General features: G+C 35.2%; 1 protein-coding gene across 2 annotated transcripts in view; it reads right to left on the bottom strand.

Annotated features, from left to right (window-relative positions):
* FNIP1 (folliculin interacting protein 1) overlaps nucleotides 1–23,603 on the bottom strand; it is a 129,663-nt gene that overhangs the window by 38,939 nt on the left and 67,121 nt on the right. Inside the window, exons 6-11 of one of the 2 annotated variants that reach the window (XM_044780411.2) lie at nucleotides 19,071–19,162; nucleotides 15,096–15,179; nucleotides 13,833–13,904; nucleotides 11,050–11,185; nucleotides 8,794–8,995; nucleotides 5,066–5,151 (exon numbers count right to left, since the gene is read on the bottom strand). In XM_044780411.2, coding sequence (XP_044636346.1) covers nucleotides 5,066–5,151; nucleotides 8,794–8,995; nucleotides 11,050–11,185; nucleotides 13,833–13,904; nucleotides 15,096–15,179; nucleotides 19,071–19,162 — 672 coding nt within the window. The remainder of the gene's footprint in view (nucleotides 1–5,065; nucleotides 5,152–8,793; nucleotides 8,996–11,049; nucleotides 11,186–13,832; nucleotides 13,905–15,095; nucleotides 15,180–19,070; nucleotides 19,163–23,603) is intronic. The other variant, XM_044780412.2, reaches the window with a different exon arrangement.

The raw sequence follows: 23,603 nt of genomic DNA, 5'->3' as shown, positions 1-23,603 counted from the left end.
CAGTGTGTTCTTCCATAAAAATATTGATATTTGAACTTTCAATTTCAAATATAACACTTCCAATTTCAATATAAAAATACTGATTAATATTTGAACTTCCAATGTCAGCTGACACATAAAGAGCTTCAAAGTCATCACACTCATCCTCACAAGAAAAAAGTTGAACTAAAAATCAGTTTTTCTTAGCTACATCACAGAACTGAGGTCAAAAAACAAATTATCACCCTGAAAACTGGACAAATAGGGAGATACAGAGAATCACAGCTGCCATGAGCTTACCCTAAAGCAGACATCTCTAGTGCCAACAACAGGTAGGAACCTTTAAACAGGAATCGACTAATTGTTGGAGACTGAGTATGAACTCGCATTGAGTGATAAAAATTCCTGGGAGCCCAGTCTTAGGGAGACCCTCACACTTTCGTGGAGTACCATCAGATTTTCATCGTGAAGATCAAAAAAATCCCTTTATGTTTCATATAGGGGGAGGGGAAAAGTAACAATTTTTAAGTATACCCAGAGCATTCTCCAAAACAAAGGCCTGCCCTCCCAAGGGAAACTCCTATACAAGAGCCTTATCTGAACTGAGAGAAGGGCAATTAGACAACTCCAATCCCCACTAGCCTTCCTGGTTCCTCTAAAGGGAGGGGAAAAAAGGGTAAGTAATGCTTCTGAAGGTCAAAACCCAGGAACTCGGGCTTACTAAAAAGAACTAAGATTTAGTCATAAGATTATAGAACACTTCCTCTCCTCAGCCCCAACACCTTACTACCACATCAACACGGCTCCAGTACAATAATAGTGGATTATAAATGAAAGACCTGCAGGACATAGAATCTATTTAGGAGGGAAACCAAAAAAAAAAAACAAAAACAAAAACAAACAAAAAAAGAAAAACAAACAAACATGGAAATTATGGAAAAGTGAGGCTGGTTCCTTGAAAAGATGAATTAAAATTGATAAACTTCTATCCAAATAACCAAGAAAAAAAGAGAAATGACACAGAGTAGTAATATCAGAAATGAAAGAGGGGTCATCTCTACAGATCTATGGACATTAAAAGGATAATTAAGAAATAATATGAAAAACTCTATGTCAACATATTTGATGACTGAGATGAAATGGATCAATTCCTTGAAAGATGCAAACTACCAAACTCACACAGGAAGAAACAGATAATCTGAATAGTCCTACACCTATTTAAGAAATTTAATCAATAACTAATAACTCTCAGCAAACTAGGAATAAAGAGGAATTTCCTCAACATAGATAAAGATTATCTATAAGAAACTTACAGCTAATATCACACATAACAGTGAGAAACCTGAAGCTTTCCCACTAAGATCTGGTAGGAGGCAAAGATGTCACCTCTTACCACTGGCTTTTCAAAACTGTACCAGAAGTCCTTGCTAATGCAATAAGGCAAGAAAAGGAAATAAAAGCTATACAGATTGGGAATGAAGATATAAATCTGTCTTTACTTGCAGATAACATGATTGCCTATGTATAAAATCTGAAAGAATCAACAAAACACCCTCCTGGAATTAATAAGCAATTATAGCAAGATGGCAGGATATAAGTTTAATACAAAAAGTCAATTGTTTTCTTATACACTAGCAATGAACAGCTAAAATTTGAAATTATAAATACAATTTTATATTAACACCCAAAAAACCCAACCCTGAAATATTTATGTATAAATTTTTAAAAACTGCATGAGACCTATAAACTTTGATGAAAGAAATCAAAGATTTAAATAAATGAGAGAGAGAGTCCATGAAAATGTAATAATTAGAACTCTTAAGGTGTAGGTATGAACAAATAAAATAACTTTGCACATAATTCATATATAAAAAGTGAAGAGGCCAACAAATTAAAGAAACATACTGATTAAAAATACTGTATTACTGAATTAGTGTTTAGTGTATATGGTTTCAGTGCTGCAAGATGAAAAAGTTCTAGAGATTTGTTACACGACAATGTGAATATATTTAATCCTACTGAACTGTATGCTTAAAAATGGTTAAGACATTAAATTTAACGTTATGTGGGGTTTTTTTCTGTTTTTTACCTTTTTTAAAGATTGGCACCTGAGCTAACATCTGTTGCCAATGTTTTTTCTTCTTCTTCTTCTCCCCAAAGCACTCCCAACACATAGTTGTATAATTTAGTCATAGGTCCTTTTGGTTGTGCTATGTGGGATGCCACCTCAGCATGGCTTGATGAGTGGTGCCAGGTCCACACCCAGGATCTGAACCAGTGAAACTGTGGGCTCCCAAAGCGGAACACGAAAACTTAACCACTCAGCCACAGGGCTGGCCCCCTTACATGGTTTTCTTACCACAACAAAAAATTTTTTTATCACAAAGTAAAATACTGTGTTATTTATCATGCTTAAGTTGATAACTTAGGAAAGGCCTAAAATTAGTAGGTTAACATAAATATACAGCAGAGATAACAGCTCTAATATAATTTTTACCTGTGCAAATTATTTCCCTCCAAAACAAAAAAATTTTATATAGGTTGAAAGTTAATTCTCTTATGTGTTTTTCTCTACATTTCTCCTAACCACTGAGTTTACAGCACAAAAATGTAAGACTTATAAACTCACTTTTAATGTCTTTTATCCTAAAAATTATGGTGAATAAAAGATGAATGAATAGAAAATTTTCTCCTTATCAATAACTGAGTCTAGTAGATAATTATTAAACAATAGCCATAAAGTAAACTTTTTCAATTTAAATAAATTAAAAACATGATAAAATATTCTATTAGTTTAGGTTATTTTTATCATTCAATTTCTATTTAATGGTTATCTGTAATTCCATTTCAAAAATTATACAGCAGAACTCTGGGGCTGGCCCAGTGGCATAGTGGTTAAGTTTGTGTACTCCGCTTTGGCGGCCTGGGGTTCGCAGGTTTAGATCCCAGGCTTGAACCTACACACCGCTCATCAAGCCATGCTGTGGTGGCATCCCATATACAAAATAGAAGAAGACTGGCACGGATGTGAGGTCAGGGACCATCTTCCCCAAGCAAAAAGACAACAATTGGCAAGAGATGTTAGCTCATGGCCAATCTTCTTCCCACACACACACACACAAATTATACAGAACTCTTCTATGCTACATAACTTTTACTTACGGAAATAAATTATTTTATCATAGATTCAAAGTTCCTAGAACACTGCTGAGGCAATGAAGTCTCTCCTTTTGAGAGAATTTAAAAAAAGGACCCAGACTGACTTTGACTTGACTTCACTTTACGTACTGTGGTTTAACACAATATGAGAAAAATGAAGAACAAAAAAGGAAAAAAGTTGAAAACAAACATGGGTTTTTTCTTGTCAAAATTACTAAATACACCACTCCTTAGTCATCTGCATTAAAAAAAAAGTATATATATGACATGCCTACCGTTTCATCACAGCAATCCTGCAATATCACAAGCTAAAATAGGCTCTCACTTCAAAATGTAATAGTGCATTTTCACAAACAATCCAGAAGATCTCTGCTCCAATAAGGGACTGCACAGTCACCAATGAACAAATATGCAGTCAGCTTTTCTGAAAGTAAGGTACATGGACTACTGGTGGTAATAACCTTAGGTGTTACAAAGATACCTATTTCTAATTTTAATTATTATGCATTCATTTTTACAGATCGTTCATTATGGCAAAAGGTATTGATTCCCCACTTAGAATAATGATGCATAAAGTTTCAAATGAAATACATTTATTAAGGTATAAAAGAGGGTCAATTTAAAGAGAAACCTTAAATTAAAATGGCATAGATGATATGAAGATTTGGCAAAACTGTGAGCGTGAGGATGTGAATGACTAAAGTTTGAGAAGCACTGCTGTAGGTTATATTTGTCATAGAAAATAGTGGTGTCATTAATGTCAGGCATGCTGCTAAGTACTTTAAACACATTATCTCATTTTATCCTTACAATAATCTATTAGATTATTACTAATTGAATTACAGAGTTTAGACTAGAAAGCTAAGCATCAAAAATGCTAATGAGCCTGCCCAAGGTCACCAGGGACAGTAAAAGGCAGAGCTAGGGTTAGGATACAGTCTGTCAGATACTAAAGTCTGAGTTCTCCCCCTATGGGGTATAATATCTCTCCAGCCTAAAGGAGGAAATACTGAGAGGATGAAGTAGATCTGAATCGAACCTCTTTTTTTTTGTTGTTGTTTTGTTGAGGAAGATTAGCCCTGAGCTAACATCTGCCACCATCCTCCTCTTTTTTGCTGAGGAAGACTGGCCCTGAGCTAACATCCATGCCCATCTTCCTCTACTCTACATGTGGGACACCTGCCACAGCATGGCTTGACAAGTGGTGCATAGGTCTGCAGCCGGGATCTGAACTGGCGAACGTCAGACTGCCAAAATGGAATGTGTGAATACAACCACTGCGCCACGGGGCTAGCCCTTGAATTGAATCCCTTTGAGGGAGACACACATCAGTCTCTTATTGTGATTCCCAATATAAGTTCATATGCAATACATTTGCTTGGTATAATTAGAGCACAGTTACAGCAGCTGTTGGAGCTCCAGGCACAAGCTTTGTTTGTACCAGAAAACATTGGCAGAAGAAATACTATCTGCCGTGCCATATCTAGAGAAAGGATCAAGCAACAGAATTATTCAGAACACCAAGTTCATATTCCCTATATCCATGTATCTTTGTATTCCACCTATGCTAGAACATCTAATTACTATCACTGGTTAAGTAACACTTAACCAGTTCCTACATCTAGTAGTCCAAGACAGGACAAGCACATTTCTGCTAGAACAAGGGTCTCTTCTGGTCATATATGCTTGTCTAATGGTCCAATACTAAAAGCCATACCACTGATGGCTCCCAAATGTGCTTAAACTCCAAGTACATTTGCTATTTAATAACACAGGAGCTGATGGCCTACTGAATTACACTCTTATTTGAATATGGGACAAACAAATCTAAGGAATTAAATTTTATTAGAATAAGTTAAAGAAAACAAATAAATCTTCCAGTGTACACTGCAAAACTTTATATTAAGAAAAGCTGGAGAGTATGTACCTGAATTCATTTAAAGCATCAACTATTCGATTATATGCCAAACTCCTCTGACTGGCATCAGCTGATCTCCGACTCATTTTCATAGCCTTGAAAGCAATCAAATAGTTAATTCTTATATTGACTATGGGCAAAATATGGAAAAAAAGTGAACAAAATCACATATTTCTACAACACTCTACCACCACTCTTATCCAGAAAGATACAAAGACAAACAGATATTACAGTGGCTTTCTTTTTGCACCTTTGATGGCTATTAATGATTATAACAAAATTCAAATTTTTCAATATTAAATCTCTTATTGTAACTGTCAAACCACAGAATGTCAACACACAAAGAAAGTGATGCTGACAGTTTCTTGGTTACATAAAACTGCCCCCCCCAATACAACAAGATACAATGATAACTCAATAACCATAGCTCATAGTTTTCTCTAATATTTCGCAGATAATGGTTCTAAGTAAATCTTGTTTTAAAATCTAAAATATAAAGATTCTACTGAAAGATATCTCAAGCTATTAATAATATTTGTTTTCTTAAAAATATATTTAGCCAAGGTTGAGAAACTTTGCTTTAGGTAGCCAAAAAGATCAGGATTAGGATATGAATGTAAAATAAAATTTGCAATTTTTAAGACTCTTTCAAAGAGAATGGACTTCTACATTACATATGTGATTACTAATTAGTAAAAATAATTTTTTTTAAATTTACATTTAAGAGAAGATCAGACTACTTCAGGCCAGAAATCATGTTCATGTACATCCAAAAGCTTCATAGGGTAAAAGTAAAACTTACTTTATTTTTTTACAAACTGATGAGAGATTCCCAATTTATAAAGAAATGAACATTCCTTAGCTAGAATTGAGCAGTATTCTTTCTTAAATTTAAAAGTGATAAAACATTTAAATTACATTATAGATCTCAAAAGGTGGAAGAGACTTCAAAATAATCCCCAAGGTGCCCAGAAACAAAATCCAGGGCTTTTTATTAAAAAAAAAAAAAAAAAAAAGTGATAGTTTGAAAACTAGACCTAAAATATAACTTCTTTGGACAGTCTAGTGTGTACTATATTCTATCATTAATTAACAACTATAGAACTTCTAAAATTAAGTTCTATTCATTTATATAAAAGTATTCATTCACTCAGCTTTATCTTTCAGCTTTAATAAGAAATGAGACGTTAAATGAACAAATATACAGACAACTGTGAGTACTGCAATGTACACTTTAGGTTGTAGAATGTTCAAAGCTTTAAAACGTTTAAAAAGCAATCTTTAATGAATATAGTGCCTGAATATTTTAAGTTTTATACAACCTTGAAACACTTCTCCCAGTAATTCAAAATGTCAGTTCAGCCACAGCTAAATCTTGTGTTTACTGACTTTGGTAACAACAGACTACAAAAAGGGACAGCAGCCAACTGAAGAAAATGTCACCACTATCTAAGTTCTGAAAAAGTAAATGAAAACAGCCTTTACTCATTGGTTCAGTAAAAAAGTACTGCTGACGATCTACTTGTCTTTTGGCAGAATTAATGTGAATAACTAACATCAGTGTCTTCTCTAGAGGGAGATGATCTTCAATCACTAGTGAGTTACTGAAATGCATCCTCAGCTTTCTAGACCATTCCAATTGGTCTTCCCATCTCTGGCTTCTTATTCTAGTCTCTTTTAAACACACTGCTAAATTAATCTTCCTAAAGCACAATTTAGAGACAGCCTTAAAAACAAAGTCAGATCTTCTGACAAGCATTCCAGATTCTTTGTGATCTGGTCCCCATTAACTCTGCCAGCCATACCACTCATTACTCCTCTTTGTATCCTTTCCCTACTGCATACTGTCACAGGGATTAAGAACTTTAGTTACACCCAGTGACTCATTAGTTTGACTTCTGGGAATCTGTTCTAAATTGGAAAATTTACCAAGAAAATCTGGAAAATTCACCAAGATGTTAACTATTGTGTAGCTATAATTCTGAAAAAGTAGAAATGGCCTAATAGAAAAAATGTTACTTAAATTGAGGAAAGCCACTAAAATATATTTAAGAACCATTTATAATGACATGAAAATGTATATTTTACAATGCTGAGCTTTTAAAAATAGGCACAAAATTGAAACAATATCGATGCAACACAATCCCAACCAAGTAAAAGTACAAGGACAGAAAAGGCCTGGATGGCAAAGCTTTATGTTTAAATCCTACACATCCTTTAAGATGCAGTCCAGATGAAATATCTTCCAAATAGGAAGTCATTTTTCTTTCCTACAAATTCCTAAAACACTTTTCTTGTCCTCCTTTTTTAGTTATCCTTATGCTCTACCTTGTATTCACAATTGTCTTATTTTACATAAATTCATTATATACAGCAGCAGCAGCATTTGACACAATCATTCCTACCTTCTTAAAACACTTTCTTCACTTGGCTCCCCAAAAAGAGTACTCTTTCTTGTTTTTCCTCCAACTTGAATGGCCAATACTCAGTCTCCTCTGCTGGTTCCTTCTTAACTCCTCAAATTTTAACTGTTGAAATGTTCCACAAATCAGGCCTCTCCTCTCTTCTCTCCCTCAATCAATTTCATGGCTTTAAATATGATCTATACACTGGTGACTGTCCAGCCTGGATCTTTCCCCTAAACTCTAGACTCACATAACCACTTGGACATCCAGGATGCAACTCAAACTCCTGATCTTCCTCCACCAAAACTGTTCTATCTGTAGTCTTTCCCATTTTGGTACTGGCAACTTCATTCTTCTTACTGCTCAAGTGAAAAATCTCGAGTCAATCTCTACTGTTCTTTTTCTCGTACACCCCAATTCAATCCATTAGCTAATCACATTAGCTCAATTTTCCAAATATATCCAAAAATTCAACCACTTCTCACCAATTTCATCACTAAATTGGTTTGAAGATACACCATCTCTCGTCTGGATTACTGCAACAGCCTCCTAACTGGTCCCACAACATCCACCTTTGCCTCTAGAAATCTATTCTCCACCAGAAGAGCGAGCAATTCTCATAAATAAATTAGTCATTCTTCCACACAAAATCCTCCAATGGTTTCCCATCTTTCTTAAGAGTAAATGCCAATGCTCTTACAATGGTATCCTATGAGGTTCTACATGATCTGGTCTTACTTCTAACCCAGCCACTTTGGTCTCCTTACTGTTGCCCAAGCATCAGGTTTATTCCTGACACATGTCCTTTGCCCCTATCTGGAACATTCTTCTCTCAGATAGTTGTAGCTTACTTCTTCTGTATCTCTGGACCACATGTCATTTATCAGGAACCTTCCTGACTAGCCTATAACAATTAGCAATCCTTCCATCCAGCATTCCTTTAAACCTTTCCCTGTTTTAATTTTCTCCACAGCACTTACTATCATCTAAAATCTCACATATTCATCTTTTTATTTGCTGTCCCATGTGGTCAGGAGTGTTGCTTTTTTCCTTATCTTTATCTTCAGTTGCTGAAACAGTGCCTGCCACCTTACAGGTCCTCAATTTTTATTTATTGAATGCATGGATGAATGACCTTAGATCTTTTATTAGGCAGTAAGCTGCTTAAAAATAACTGAAGTCTATTTTGCATCTCCCAGAGCACTTTGTAGGATACCTGCACAGTGCTTGTTAATCTTTCTGCCAAATGAATAAACATAATGCTTAATCAGGAGAGTAAGATTCAAAGGAAACCAAAGGATATAAACAAACCAACGACATGACTAAGCTTACCTGTTCTATTGCACTCTTTAATTTGTTCATGTGGCTTTCAAATAGAGGAAAATGTGAAAAAAAGAATTCATTAAATTTGTTATTTTCATCTTCATCTTTGGACAATGAAAAGATTACCCCAATTGCAATCTTCTTTTTCCTCACAATTCCTGGGTTAGTGCCACAGTTTTCATCTGACAGATTAAAGCTTTCTTCTACAGACCTTAAAAAATAAATGTTTTTTTATATTAAAAAATAAAAAATAATTAAATTCACAATTCAATCTCCTTGCTAATTAAATGTAGGCAAGCTAAAGGTCCTATGCTGTTTTATCAAGCAAATTTAAAAATTCCTATCAGTTGTGTATCTCTTTGAGAAATCTACTGGCTATTCCATAAAGCTCATATTTTTACAAGAAATTTTAATAGTCAGATTGGGAACATTTTTGTTAAATAAGATGACTAAAAATGTAGATAGTCCCAATTCATAGCCAAACTAAAAATGCCTAAATTTTAAGGTTTATAAATGATTCTGACACAATCTAATCACTGTTCTAAGATCTCCTTGTCTCTCCTTTTGATTCCAAGAATAAAATCAAAAATGAAGGAATAAAGAGAGTGAGTAAAGGGGAAAATAAGAAGCTTCATCATCTATAGTTGTCCTTAACACAGGATAAAAAAAAATCTTTCAAGAATGAATTAACTTGCCAAAATAGAAACATGAAAAATTGAAATATCCAAACATGCAGTACATGGATCAAAGACCTAAAGAGAAGAGGTAAAGCTATAACACTCTTAGAAGAAAACATAGGGTAAAAGCTTCATGACATTGGATTTTACAATGATTTCTTGGATATGACAACAAAGGAAGAGGCAACAAAAGAAAAAAATAAATTGGACTACATAAAAATTAAAAACTGTTGTGCATCAAAGGATACTATGAACAGAATGAAAAGACAACTCATGAAATGGGAGAAAATATTTGCAAACCATATATCTGATAAGGGGTTAATACCCAGCATAAATGAAGAACTCCTACAAGTCAACAACAACAAAATAAACCATCTGATTCACAAATAGGCAAAGCAGGGGCCCACTCGCTAGTATAGCAGTTAAGTTTGCATGTTCCGCTTCAGCGGCCTGGGGTTCTCCAGTTCAGATCCTGGGTGTGGACCTACGCACCGCTTGTCAAGCCATGCTGTGGTAGGCATCCCAGATATAGAGTAGAGGAAGATGGGCATGGATGTTGGCTCAAGGCCAGTCTTCCTCGGCAAAAAAGAGGAGGATTGGCAGCAGATGTTAGCTCAGGGCTAATCTTCCTCAAAAAAAAAAACAGGCAAAGCACTTAATAGATATTTCTCCCAAGAAAACATACACGTGGCCAAAAAGCACATGAAAACATGTTTAACATCACCAGCCATTATAGACATGCAAATCAAAACCACGAAATACCACTTCACACCAATTAGGATGGCTATTACCAAAAAAAGAGAAAATAACTATTGGCAATGATGTGGAGAAATTAGAACTCTCGTGAGTTTCTGGTGGGAATGTAAAATGGGGCAGCCACTGTGGAAAACAGTATGGCAATTCCTCAAAAACTTAAACACAGAATTACCATATGATCCAGCATCTTCTGGATAAATACCCAAAAGAATTAAAAGCAGAGACTCGAACAGATATTTGTATACTCATGTTCATATCAGTATTACTCACAATAGCCCAAAGGTGGAAGCAACCAAAGTCCATCACAGACAAATGGATAAACAAATGTGGTATATACATACAATGGAATATCATTCAGCCATAAAAAGGAATAAAATTCTGATACATGCTACAACACAAACTTTAAGGACATGCTAAGGTGACATAAAAGGACAAATATTATACGATTCCACTTTTATGAGGTATCTAGAGTAGTCAAATCATAGAGACTAAAAATAGAAAGGTGGTTGCCAGGGGTTAAGGGGAGGGAGGAATGGGGAGTTATTATTTAACAGGTACAGAGTTTCAGTCTGGAGAGAGAAAAAAAAGTTCTGGACATGAACGGTGATGACAGTTGTACAACAACGTGGAGCTACTTAGTGCCACTGAACTCTACCCTTAATAATGGTTAAAATGGTAAATTTTACACTATGCAATAAAAAAAGTAATACACTTTAAAAGTTTTCAGTTCCAGACTTAAAATATACAAAATACAAATCCAGGCTCTAAAAAAAACCATATAAAATTTTAAGGAACTTTTCAATCCTGTTATAAACTGAAGGTTCCAACTTACCATCTAGGAAATACCCCATTCTCTAAACTTGTTGTTTGGCTGCGTCGCCAGCGTCGCTGGTAGCTGCTAGCACAACTTCGGGTAAGTGAGGAGTTTGGTGAGGGAAACGGTGTAATAAGCAAGCTGCTGAGAGATGCTGTCAAGTCAGAATAAGAACAAGTATAAAGTATAAGTCAATAATAACTAAGCATAAGTGCAAATTTCTTTTTAACAGATTTAAGAGTGGTGACTCCAACTTTCCATTTTGCTTCTTAAGTCTCTAAAATTTCCATTTAAAAAAATAACAACACTGTTGGAGCAGGGTCTCAAAAGAGAAAAATCATATATTAACAGTGTGTTGGAAAGAGACTCTGAGACAATCCTGTTTTGACATCCTTACCCCACCCCGACCCAGAAGAAAATGCTGCTTTGAAACAAAGCATTATCCCTTTGGCCATGAGACTGTCCCTAGCTTCACTGATTCCTTAGTTCTTAAATTAAAGGAAATATGATATGATTCAATTTTAATGCAGCAGCTAGATTTTAAGAACAAAAGCCATATTTGAAAATAAGTGTTGGAATGTCATTTAAAGACATCATTTAAAAGTACTCATGGATGGCTTGTGCATAGGCAGTCAAGCCTCTGAATGCTTGGCCACTTTTAATAAGAGTCATGACTATACCAACTAAGCTCTGAAAAAGTAAATCATATAGATTGCTCTCCAGAGCATTCTAAGCAGTGAGAGACACATTCCAATAGAGTCCACTATGATTATAACTGCTGCAATCCCCTAACTGTGAGAATTCTTTTCTTCACAAAACCCCTTCTGTGCAATCCAGAAGTTCTGTTTCTTGACTGGGGGTCAAAAGCTACAACTCTGTATTTTTACTTGGACTAGGGATCCTTTCCTTCTCCCCACTGGATCTGGAGAGGAAAAGACCTTAAGGGCTTGCTTTTGTTTAAGTGATATTTTAGATGCCCATCTTCATGCTTACAACCACATACTGAAAATTAAAGTAATCAAAAACAGGGAAGTATTATCATCATCTATGAAAAGATACATACCAGATGACATATTATTTTGGACATGGGGACTGAAAACTAAGAGACTATCATTATGAAGATCTGTTCATTTGAATTTTCTCTGACAAATGATAAAAGGGAGAGCTTTCCGTGCCATGCAAACATCTGTACCACCAGTGAATTAATTCTACACTACTTTCTTGAAAAGACCACATTTTGTCAATTAGTACTATAAAACTTTGTAGTCTAAGACTGAGTACATATAACTAATCCAGGTATGGCTTCAACGAAAACTCAAATGCCACTCAAAATGTGGAAAAGCTATGTTTTACTACATTCTGGTATTAAAAATAACCCTATTAGAATACAGCCAAAAATACACAATTAACTTAAATGGCATATGTGAATTTAATGGCTTGAAGAAGGCTTACAGATCAATCTAGTCAGGCCCTTCAATTTATAGTTGAAGAAAATGAAGTATAGAGACATTAATTTACCCTCCTTAAAATCTTGGATAAAATGATGAGAATTAAATTCCTGCCACAGAAGAGAAAACTGAATCTCTACATTATACAGAAGCAAAGGGTATTAAGAGAAAAATACTCCAGATTAATTCCTAAGAACAAAAATAAACTCAGACAAGAAGGGTGAGATTATGCGAAAGATGCAGACTTTTCATTTTAGAGTGGTCCATCAGAATCAGGTGTTGCGCTTTCTCATTTTGTTGTTTCTCAAATATAGATGCCAAGCCTTTCTCTAGGCTAAATCAGAGTCTTCAGGAGTAGACTTCAGGCATCTGGAAAATTTTTTTGAAACTTCTTGCTATTCTAATGCATACCTAGGATTACAATAGATGGTAAGTTTGGACTTCCCATCTATAACTCAAAACTGAATCGTAAAGAAGTTACATTGCAGAGTCTTATAATGTAACAACACATATGGATAACCACAGAAGATAAAGTTTCTCATATCTAACAATAATTCAAGCCTAAGATTACTCCTCCTTTCATGTACACTTATCTCTGGGCCCTGACAAACACTTTTCCTTTTAACTGGAATGCCCTTCTTCCATGCCTTCGCCTGTATAACTCCTATTTATTTCTCAAGACGCAACTCAAGTATTATCCCTCTGTAAAGCATTACTGGCACCTTTCCCCTTACCAGGACTAAGTGAGGTCCCATTCTCTGAACCTCTTTGTACAGGTCCATCAGAGAACATATCACACAAAGAACCATGACACACGATTCTCCTGACTCTTCTCTCAGGAGACTCTGTGCTCCTTAAGGGTAGAATCTGAGCTTTACTTTTTTTTTATCCTCACCATGTTTCAATAAAAGTTTGGTAGACAAATTGTGGAAGAGTCCATATTTGAAAGAAATATGTGTAACCTTTGTTCAAAATGCCAAAGCTCTTCTGGGCAAGAGACAGTCTGACAATTTAAACTCTAGTTAAGAGCAAGCAGATATAAGCAAATGTGTTTTTTCTACTATGCTATCTAAGCAATCTCTTGAGCAATACTTTTTTCTTGTAATGGCTAAGTCTAAGCCAGTGTGCATTCATCCAGGCCATGTTCCACCAGGCACATTTAATAGTAAACATGAAAATTTTCAAATACAAAATATTTCCCTCTGCTGTTTCTAGAATTCTTTTGCAGGACTAATATCAATACTAAAAACTGTGTACATAAAACTGGATGTAAAGGCAAAGATAAAAAAGAAAATCAGTGTCAGCTAAGAGTGATCTCATAAAAACTGTATTAATACATGAAGCTGGCATTACCAGAGCGTGCTATGCCACTGTCTCTGTCCTCATTCAGCTCTCTTCCAGGCATGTCCATTGGGTTACTGTGAACTGTGAATCAAGATAAAACTGTCAGTTATAAAATACATTGCTATTCAGGTTGATGTTGTTCCTTTTACATAGCAAACTAAATCATGCTCATCTCATTGCATTCCTTTATTTTTTTTTCAATAGCATGGCACAAACCCAACACCAAGAGCTATTATTCAGTTGAACAAGCTTTGAGATCTATCATAAGATTTGACATATAATATGAAAACGATCTATGATATAATATCTAAAGAAGTGACTAAAATAGTATTTTAGAAGCATATTCAATGACATAGTAGGATATGTGCAATATGCTAATAATTGGAAAAAAGAAAGCTACTGAATACTAAGAACAATGGTTCCTAAGGCTAAGTGATGGGTATATGACAGTTCACTCTACTATTCTGCTTATATCAATGTATGTTTAAAAATTCTCCATAATAAAAATTTTAAGAAAACTGTGAGTAGTATGATCCCAATTTTGTTTAAAAAAAAAAATAAGTTATTTCTGGCTGACAAGATGGCTAATATGTATTTTTTGCCTATTTTTCATATTTTTCAAATTTTCTATAATAAATATGTATTGTTCATATATCATATTTGTAAGGAAAATAAATATTAATTAAAATAAGATGTTAGATAAAACTTCCTGGATACAGAAGCCTGAACGCACTCTACACCCATCAATTCAATGAGATAAACATACTCATATATGCCTTTTACAAAGCAATATAATAATGCTTGTTCATCTAAATCTTAGCTCCAAGAGAAATCATTTTACGGAATAGTGTAGATCACAAATTTTATGATAATAGGATATTTTCTGCAATTGATGAATTATGATACAAAAGCTACTCAGCCATGGAAACAAGATAGTGTCACATTAGAAATTCTAACTGATATTTTAAGAAATAATTTTCATACCAAAATTCAGTTTAGGATTCTAAAGTTAAAATCATTACTACATAATGAAATAAGAAATGACAAACTAAAATTTCATGGAAATGTCAATTCCACTGATAACCTAAAGTTTCTAGAAATTTTAAGAACATATTCAATAGAAAGGAAGGAAGTTCTTACACTTCCTAAGCAATGTTTTCTTAACCACTCCTCTCCAATTGCATTTATACACTCCCTTGTTTCCACAGCTTAACTACAGATTCTAGCCTCTTGGGCACACCAACTAGTCTACCCACACAGCACATCGCAAACCTGCAAAGAAAGAGGCGCTCCTGATCAGGCGGAGCGGACCCTGTTCAGAGAATGCCCGCCTGGGGCTGCAGAACTGTGAAAGACCTACATGGCAGAAACGTAAAATACATATGAAAGAGGGCTGTTAGAGAAGCCACAATGCGTCAGGAATAAAGGGTGAGCTAAGGCAGCCTGTACAAAAGCAGACCAAGAGATACGGATGGAAACTTTTAAACTAACTAAGAATAATTCAAGCTGGCTTCGCTTTTTTGAAACAGAAAGGTTTCCTTCTGGTCATGGCTTATGTCAAACATAATTTCCTGCGTATTTACTAATAAATCTGTATATAATAATAAAAATAAGCTTCCTCTATACAAGGTAAAAACTATTATAAATCTTCAATCCTTTCTAATCTACAGTGATGTTTTTAAAGATTCAAAAAAGCACAGTAATGTTATCCATATAATTTGACATTTGTTAAATAAATTTATCTTTTAAAAAGTCAGTTTTAAGATTACAGTATTTTCCTGCAACTGCAGTAAGGGAAAAACCCCCTAACCATTTGGCTGAGAAAATAGAACACAACATACAACAAAGAGCAAATACATAAAAGGGATCTACTGACAAATAAGTATGAAAATTCGTTTTTCTACTCTAGTAATTAGTTATAAAGTAATGGAAGAAATCAAAGTTCCTAGACCAGGAGAAGCAGGAATAGAAGCAGGAATGCCCCATCAGGGCCAGGTTCCCACCTGTCCAAGAAAAGTGGCTGCCACATACTTGACCAAGAGAAAACAGAGTCTCAAGACCCAAAAAGGGCAACATTATAGCCTGGAAGCAAGTAGCTGGGTTACTTGTCAGTTATGCTTAAGCAACATGGCCTAAACAGCTATCTAGGAGGTTTACCCAGAAGAGAATAGGGGGCTCTCTGTTTTAAAAAGTTAAAAATGTATTTTTCAAATTTCTAATAGATACTTTTCTATAACAAGAACTCCTGTAATTATAGTGTATGTACAGCAATCCATCCATGTTTCATTGTTCAGGTCCTCAGATCTCCCTACTTACTTCAAAATTTATCCACTCTAAACTCCTTCCCTACCCACCTCTTCCTTACTCTCAGCATATGACTGTCTCTTACTGTGTGCAGATGCAGGTTCAGACGTGTGTACACACACAGAATTCATCAGATTGTAACTCTCCTTTTGACAACACCCTATCTCCAAACTTAATAAAATTCTCACCCATCCTTGCATCCTTCCTGCCTGAGCAGTAACAGGTAACATTATTCAAACCTTACTATGTGCTAGGGACTTATTCAGTAAAAAAACCTGAAAGGTCCTTCCCTCCATCCCTTACAAAACTAGTTCTTCTACATCAGCTAGGACCTTCAGAAATCTTACTTTACCAAGTATTACCTCCACCTCTTAACCTCATGCTCTTTATAACTTTCTTTTCCATCAACATCCAAACACAGCCAAAACTCTTCTGCCTTCTGTCCATATATCTAATTCTATAGAGTTCAGTAGTTCTCAACATGTGGTCCAAGACCCCTGGAGGGGGGGTGTCCCTGCAACCCTTTCAGGGGGTCTGTAAGGACACAGCTTTTCCAATAACGTATCTGTGTGAGCCTGGATTTTAATACACTTCAACCAAAACAACCTATCACAAGAGACTGAATGCAGAAGCAGGTATGAGAATCCAGCTGTCTACTATTAAGGCAGACACATTAAGGAGATTTGCAAAAATGTCAAATAATGCCACTCTTCTCATCAAATTTTGTTTTTGTCTTAGAAAATAGTTATTTCAAAACATAGGTTATTTGTACGAATATGAAAGGGGTTGTGTTATTTTTTAATGAATTACTAAATAAATATTTTTAAATTTTCTCAGTTTTAATTTCTAATGTATATATCAATAAATGTAACCAACATAAACAAAAGCTCTCTGTGATCCTCAATAATTTCTAAGTGTATAAAGGGGTCCTGAGACCATAAAGTTTGAGATCCACTGCTTACACTGGTACCTAACTGCTCAAACCTAAGTCCAAATTCTTCGGTGTGGCCCACTGCACCCTTTGTGATCAGGCTCTTGCTCACTTTCTTTCTTTCCACTTCCTTTACTCCTATTCTTTGCTTTATCCACACTTATTTATTCACATTTTCTCCCATAGTCTATGAGGTCTGTGCACATGCTATTGCTTATTCATAGAATATTTCTTTCCCCAACCATCAGGCTAAGCCTTCAAAGCTTAGGCCTCATGTATTCAAGGAAGCTTTCCCTGACTCTCCAGGACTGAATAAGGTGCTCCTCCTCTTTTCTATCACACTATGCTCTTCATCCTGTCCAAGAATCATCTACAGTATACTGTATACAGAATCAAATACTGTATACAGTTACTGTCTTATTCCCACTAACTATAAATCCACTGAAGCAGGAACAGTGTCTGCTTCACCAACGTACCTCAGGGCCTAGTAGAGTGCTTGGCATATAACAGGTGCTTGATAGGTATTTGTTGATTAATTGGAAATTTAAAGAAAATAAGAAATGGTGCTCAGGGGCCAGCCCCGTGGCCGAGTGGTTAAGTTTCCATGCTCTGCTTCCGCGGCCCAGGGTTTCACCAGTTTGGATCCTGGGTGCGGAAATGGCACCAGTCATCAGGCCATGTTGAGGTGGCACCCCACATGCTACAACTAGAAAGGACCCATAACTAAAATATACAACTATGTACTGGGGGTATGTGGGGAGAAAAAGCAATTAAAAAAAAAAAAAGAAAGAAAAGAAATGGTGCTCAAATATCCTTGATTCACAATTAAGAATGTGTAAGTGAAAGCCGTTCATTATTTAAAGTCTGTACTTTGTTAAATGGAGTAATTTCCTATTCTACATGAAAACAGAGAAAATGAATTTACCTAGCATCTACAGTGTAATTTATCTTTATAAGTGACAATGGATTCGTATTAAAATAAATAGCTTTTAATAAGCCCCTTGAGCTTTGAAAAGTGTTAAATAAGTAAAAAAAAGATTATTTCCTTGTCACATTTTTACTTTATTAAAACCAATGAAATAATAAGTGAGTTAAGAAAAAGCAGAATATCTAGTTTTCTATAAAAGATACGCACTTTCTAAAGTACATGCCTGACACTGAAACTAACCCACAGTAGGTGCTTAACACTTGTTCAATAGAATGAACATAAATTATAAAAAATAATAGAATGTTATATGTTCAAGGTAGAAGAAAAATCTGTTTTTTACTAGTACATATAACTAATAAATATTTATTAAAATTATTACAAATAAAAAGTCTCACTAAACAGGGAATGAGACAAATATTCATCCTATTCTAACTGCCATTCACTCTTTAATATACTACATTTCTTTATGACTGGAAATTTGGTCAGCAGCAATTTAGTTAAGCTTTCTAGGATAAAACAAATGACCAGAAATTTTAGAAAGATGTTTGGCACTTCAAAATATTGAACTTAAATAATAACGATCAACTAACCAAATTAGTAAATAAGCTGTTATTCTAATAAATCTTTAAGGAACATCAAATTTTAATATCTGCTCATGTGAACTACAGGTCATAAAAATAAGGACCATTTTAAAATTACTTTTATGGTTAGGGAAGAGAGAATGGAGAAAGTATAATACCAGTCTTCTTCAGCTGAAATATTCAAACCAGCGAGTAAGGGCTTTTTATATCAATGACAGTGCCTTTCAAAGATGCATCAAAGTTAAAAACAAAAAACAAATTAGATATATCTTCAGTAATTCTCTTTTTTCAGATACAAAATAAATATTATGTTCAAATATATGAAAATTATGTTTGCCAAATAATACAAATGTTATACATACTTGCAATTTAAATGCCTTTTCTACTTCTGGTATTTCAAACTCTTTGGTCTTACATAAGATCTACATTATTTAGAAAGAACTGCAAATTCTTGTTATACTGTTAACATTTTTTAAACTTATAAAACTAGAGAAACCATTTACCTATATTTCCAAGTAGTCCATTAATAACTGTGTTATTATCAGCCTTTAATGTACTGTTGTCCTGATTGATGAATTCAAGACTGTCTTGTAGCCTAAGAAGGAGGAGAAAAAAATAAATTTCAAAATCATTTTATGCTCTTAATGGTAATTCTTTGTACATCCCAATGAAATTTAAGTGCAAAACAGTTTTTTAACTTTTGTTTCCCTGTTAGTACTATAAACTAATTAATACTTTAAATCAGAGTTTGGCAAACTATACTCTGAGGGCTAAATCCAGTCTCCTGTCTGTTTTTGCAAAAAAAGTTGTACTGGAACAGAGCCACACCCATTCATTTATGTATTGCATAGGGTTGCTTTAATGCTATAATGGCAGAGCTGAGAAACTACAACATACTATCTGGCCCACAAAGCCAAAAATATTTACTATCTAGACCTTTACAGGAAAAGGTTACTGACCTTGATTTAAATTACAAAGTTTCCCCTCATATTTTGGACCTAAAAATGTTTTCTAAACTTCTGGCAGGAAAAAAAAAAGAACTAAAATCAACCAAATATCCAAAAAGTATCTTTAGTCTACACATTATAAATGGCTTATATTATTTCTTTTAGTAAATTTTCCAGAATAACAAAAATAAAACTACTTTATGCTTTTAATATAAAGTACCCTTCCTAGAGATTTTAAGAACTGTCAATTAGGGGCTGGTCCAGTGGCACAGCAGTTAAGTGCACATGTTCCACTTTGGCAGCCCGGGGTTCACCGGTTCAGATCCCGGGTGCGGACATGGCACCACTTGTCAAGCCATGCTGTGGTAGGTGTCCCACATATAAAGTAGAGGAAGATAGGCACAGATGTTAGCTCAAGGCCAGCCTTCCTCAGCAAAAAGAGAAGGAGTGGCAGCAGTCAGCTCAGGGTTAATCTTCCTCAAAAAAAAAAAACAAAAAAAACTGTCAATTAGAATTTAGAAAAGATGAAGAAATTGAGGGAAGTACAGCTAAAATCTTCCTCAGCAAAAAAAAAAGAGGAAAAAACAATCAGTACTTATGGCATCAAAAAAAAATTTTTTTTGAGGAAGATAAGCCCTGAGCTAGCTGCTGCCAATCCTCCTCTTTTTGCTGAGGAAGACTGGCCCTGAGCTAACATCCATGCCCATCCTCCTCTATTTTATATATGGGACGCCTACCACAGCATGGCTTGTCATGCAGTGCCACATCCACACCTGAGATCCAAACCAGTGAACCCCAGGCTGCCAAAGCGGAACGTGCGCACTTAACTGCTGCACCACCGGGCGGGCCCTGCTATCAAAATTTTTTAAGTGTCCATGATGTTGTAAAAAACCTCTCTCCCTTTCCTTCCTTCCTAAAAGAAAAGTTTAAGTTGAGCTACAGGTATCAGAACCTTAGCTAATAAAACCCCTCAGTCGTCTTTTTAGAGCATTTACAATTAAGGGGGAGACTCCTGAAAATTTCTCCAGTTTAGAGTAGTCTCCTTCCTACCTCCTGCTATTTCTGACTTTGGGTACCCCCACGGACTCTGGCTAGCCAGTTCTGATTTGGCACCTGCAGAATCCATTTCTGGGGTCCACCACCACCTCACCCTAGCCCCAGTCCATCATTTACTACATTCTGGCATGTAGCCCATGATCCTGAGATCAGGCCTTCCCTTGTTTCAGCTTTGCTATTCTACTCTTGGCACTAACAACTTGTAATATCTCTGTGCCCACCATATGGCTGACCTAGGCCACTCCTGACTGTAGGATTAATTCTGCAGAGGATCTGAAAACTGAAGAGCACAATCTACAGATGTTAACTCAGTATGGCACTGCAAAATGGAAAATCAGCATGTCAACCTAACATGGAAATGCATTCAACATTTTACCTCCTGATATAGCTTCTAGCAAATTAGAGAAAGAGAAACCACATTTCCTGTTCTTCAATTAAACTCAAACGAGGAAGCAATCTGGTCTCCATACACAGAGAGGCTGGATGGATAAGAAAACAAGACCCAACAATATGCTGCCTACAAGAGACTCACTTCAGCTTTAAGGACCACATAGGCTCAATGTAAAGGGACAGGAAAAGATATTTCATACAAGTGGAAACCAAAAGAGACCAGGAGTAGCTATACTTACATCAGACAAAATAGACTTTAAGTCAAAAATGGTAACAAGAGAAAAACATGGTCATATAATGATAAAGGAAACGATTCATCAAGAAGATATAACAATCATAAATATATATGCACGTAACATTAGAGCACCTAAACATATTAAGCAAATACTAACAGAACTAAAGGAAGAAACAGACAACAACGCAATAATAGTAGAGGACTTCAGTACCCTACTTTCAACAATGGATAGACCATCCACACAGAAACACTGTATTTGAACTATACTTTAGACCAAATGGAACTAACAGATATACACAGAATATTCCACTCAACAGTAGCACAATACACATTCTCAAATGCACATGGAACATTTTCCAGGACAGATCACATGATAAATCACAAAACAAGTCTTAGCAAATTTAAGAAGACCGAAATCATACCAAGTATCTTTTCTGGCCACAATGGTATGAAATTGGAAATCAATAACAGGAGGAAAGCTGGAAAATTCACAAATACGTGGAGATTAAACAACACACTCCTGAACAACCAACGGGTCAAAGAAGAACTCAGAAGGAGAATCAGAAAATACCTTGAAACAAATGAAAATGGAAGCACAGAATATCAAAATCTATGGGATATTGCAAAAGCAGTTTTAAGAGGGAAGTTTATAGTAATAAATACCTACATTAAGAAACAAGAAAGATCTCAAACAACCTCACTTTACACCTCAAAGAACCAGAAAAAGAACAAAGTTAGCAGAAAGAAAGAAATGACAAAGATCAGACGGGAAATAAATGAAAGAGATCAGAAAAATAATAGAACAGATCAATAAAACCAAAAGCTGGTTAACTGAAGATACACAAAACCGACAAGTGGCTAGACTACCTTAGAAAAAAAAAAGAAAGAGGACTCTAATAATTAAAATCAGAAATGAAAGAGGAGACGTTAAAAACTAAAACCACAGAAATAAAAAGAATCATGAAAGAATACTATGAATAATTATATGCCAACAAACAGGATAACCTAGAAGAAATGGATAAATTCCTAGAAACATACAACCTATCAAGACTGAATCATAAATAGAAAATCTTAACAGACAAGAAGGAGTCAGGAGACTGAATCAGTAATCAAAAACCTCCCAACACAGAAAAGCAAAGACCAGATGGTTTCACTGTGGTAAATTCTACCAGACATTTAAAGAAGAATTAACATTAATCCTTCTCAAATACTTCCAAAAATCAAAGGAGGGAACACTCTCAAACTCATTTTATGAAGCACATTACCCTGACACCAAAGCCAGATAAGGACACCACAAGAGAAAAAAATTACAGACAATATCCCTAATGAACATAGATGTAAAAATTCTCCACAAAATATTAGCAAACCAAATTCAACAGCACATTAAAAGGACCATTCATCATGATCAAGTGGGATTTATTCCTGGGAAGCAAGGATAGTTCAATATATGCAAAGCCAGAGCAATAAATTGGCTACACCACATTAACAGAATGAAAAAGAAAAACGATACAATCATCTTGATAGATGCAGAAAAAGCATTTAACAAAATACAACCTCCTTTTCATGAGAAAAATCTTCAACAAAGTGGCTATAGAAGGAACATATTTCAATACAATAAAGGCCATAGATGAGAAAAATCCACAGCCAACATCATACTTAATGGTGAAAGGTTGACAGCTTTTCGTCTAAGATCAAGAACAAGACTGGAAGGCCCACTCTCACCACTCCTGTTCAACACAGTACTGGAAGTACTAGCCAGAGGAATTAGGCAAGAAATAAAAGGCATCCAAATAGGAAAGACAGAAGTAAAACTGCCTTTGTTTGCAGATGATCTAATTTTTATATACAGAAAATCCTAAAGACTCCACCCAGAAACTGCTAGAATGAATTCGGTAAAGCTGCAAGATACAAAGTCAACATACAGAAAACAGTTGCATTTCTATAAATAAAGAAAAAACTTCTGTTCACAATAGCATCAAAAACAATAAAATACTTAGGAATAAATTTAACCAAGGAGGTATAAGACTTGCACACCAAAAACTACAAGGCTTTGATGAAAGAAATAGAAGAAGACACAAATGGAAAAATATTCCATGTTCATGAATCATAAGAACGAATAGTGTTAAAATGTCCATACTACCCAAAGCCATCTATAGATTCAATGCAATCTCTATCAAAATTCCAATGGCATTTTTTACAGAAATAGACAAACAATTCTCAAATTTGTATGGAGCCACAAAAGATCCCAAATAGCCAGAGCAATCCTAAAAAGAACAAAGCTAGAGGCATCACACTTCTGGATTTCAAACTATACTACAAAGCTACAGTAATCAAAATAGTACGGTACTGGCACAAAAATAGACACATAGACCAATGGAAGAGAACTGAAAGCCCAAAACAAACCCCTA

Source organism: Equus asinus, chromosome 9 (assembly GCF_041296235.1).
Source record: "Equus asinus isolate D_3611 breed Donkey chromosome 9, EquAss-T2T_v2, whole genome shotgun sequence".
In the NCBI taxonomy this organism is placed as follows: Eukaryota; Metazoa; Chordata; class Mammalia; order Perissodactyla; family Equidae; genus Equus; species Equus asinus.
The sequence above is the reverse complement of the archived record's forward strand: the minus strand, read 5'-3'. Positions and strand labels throughout refer to the sequence as shown.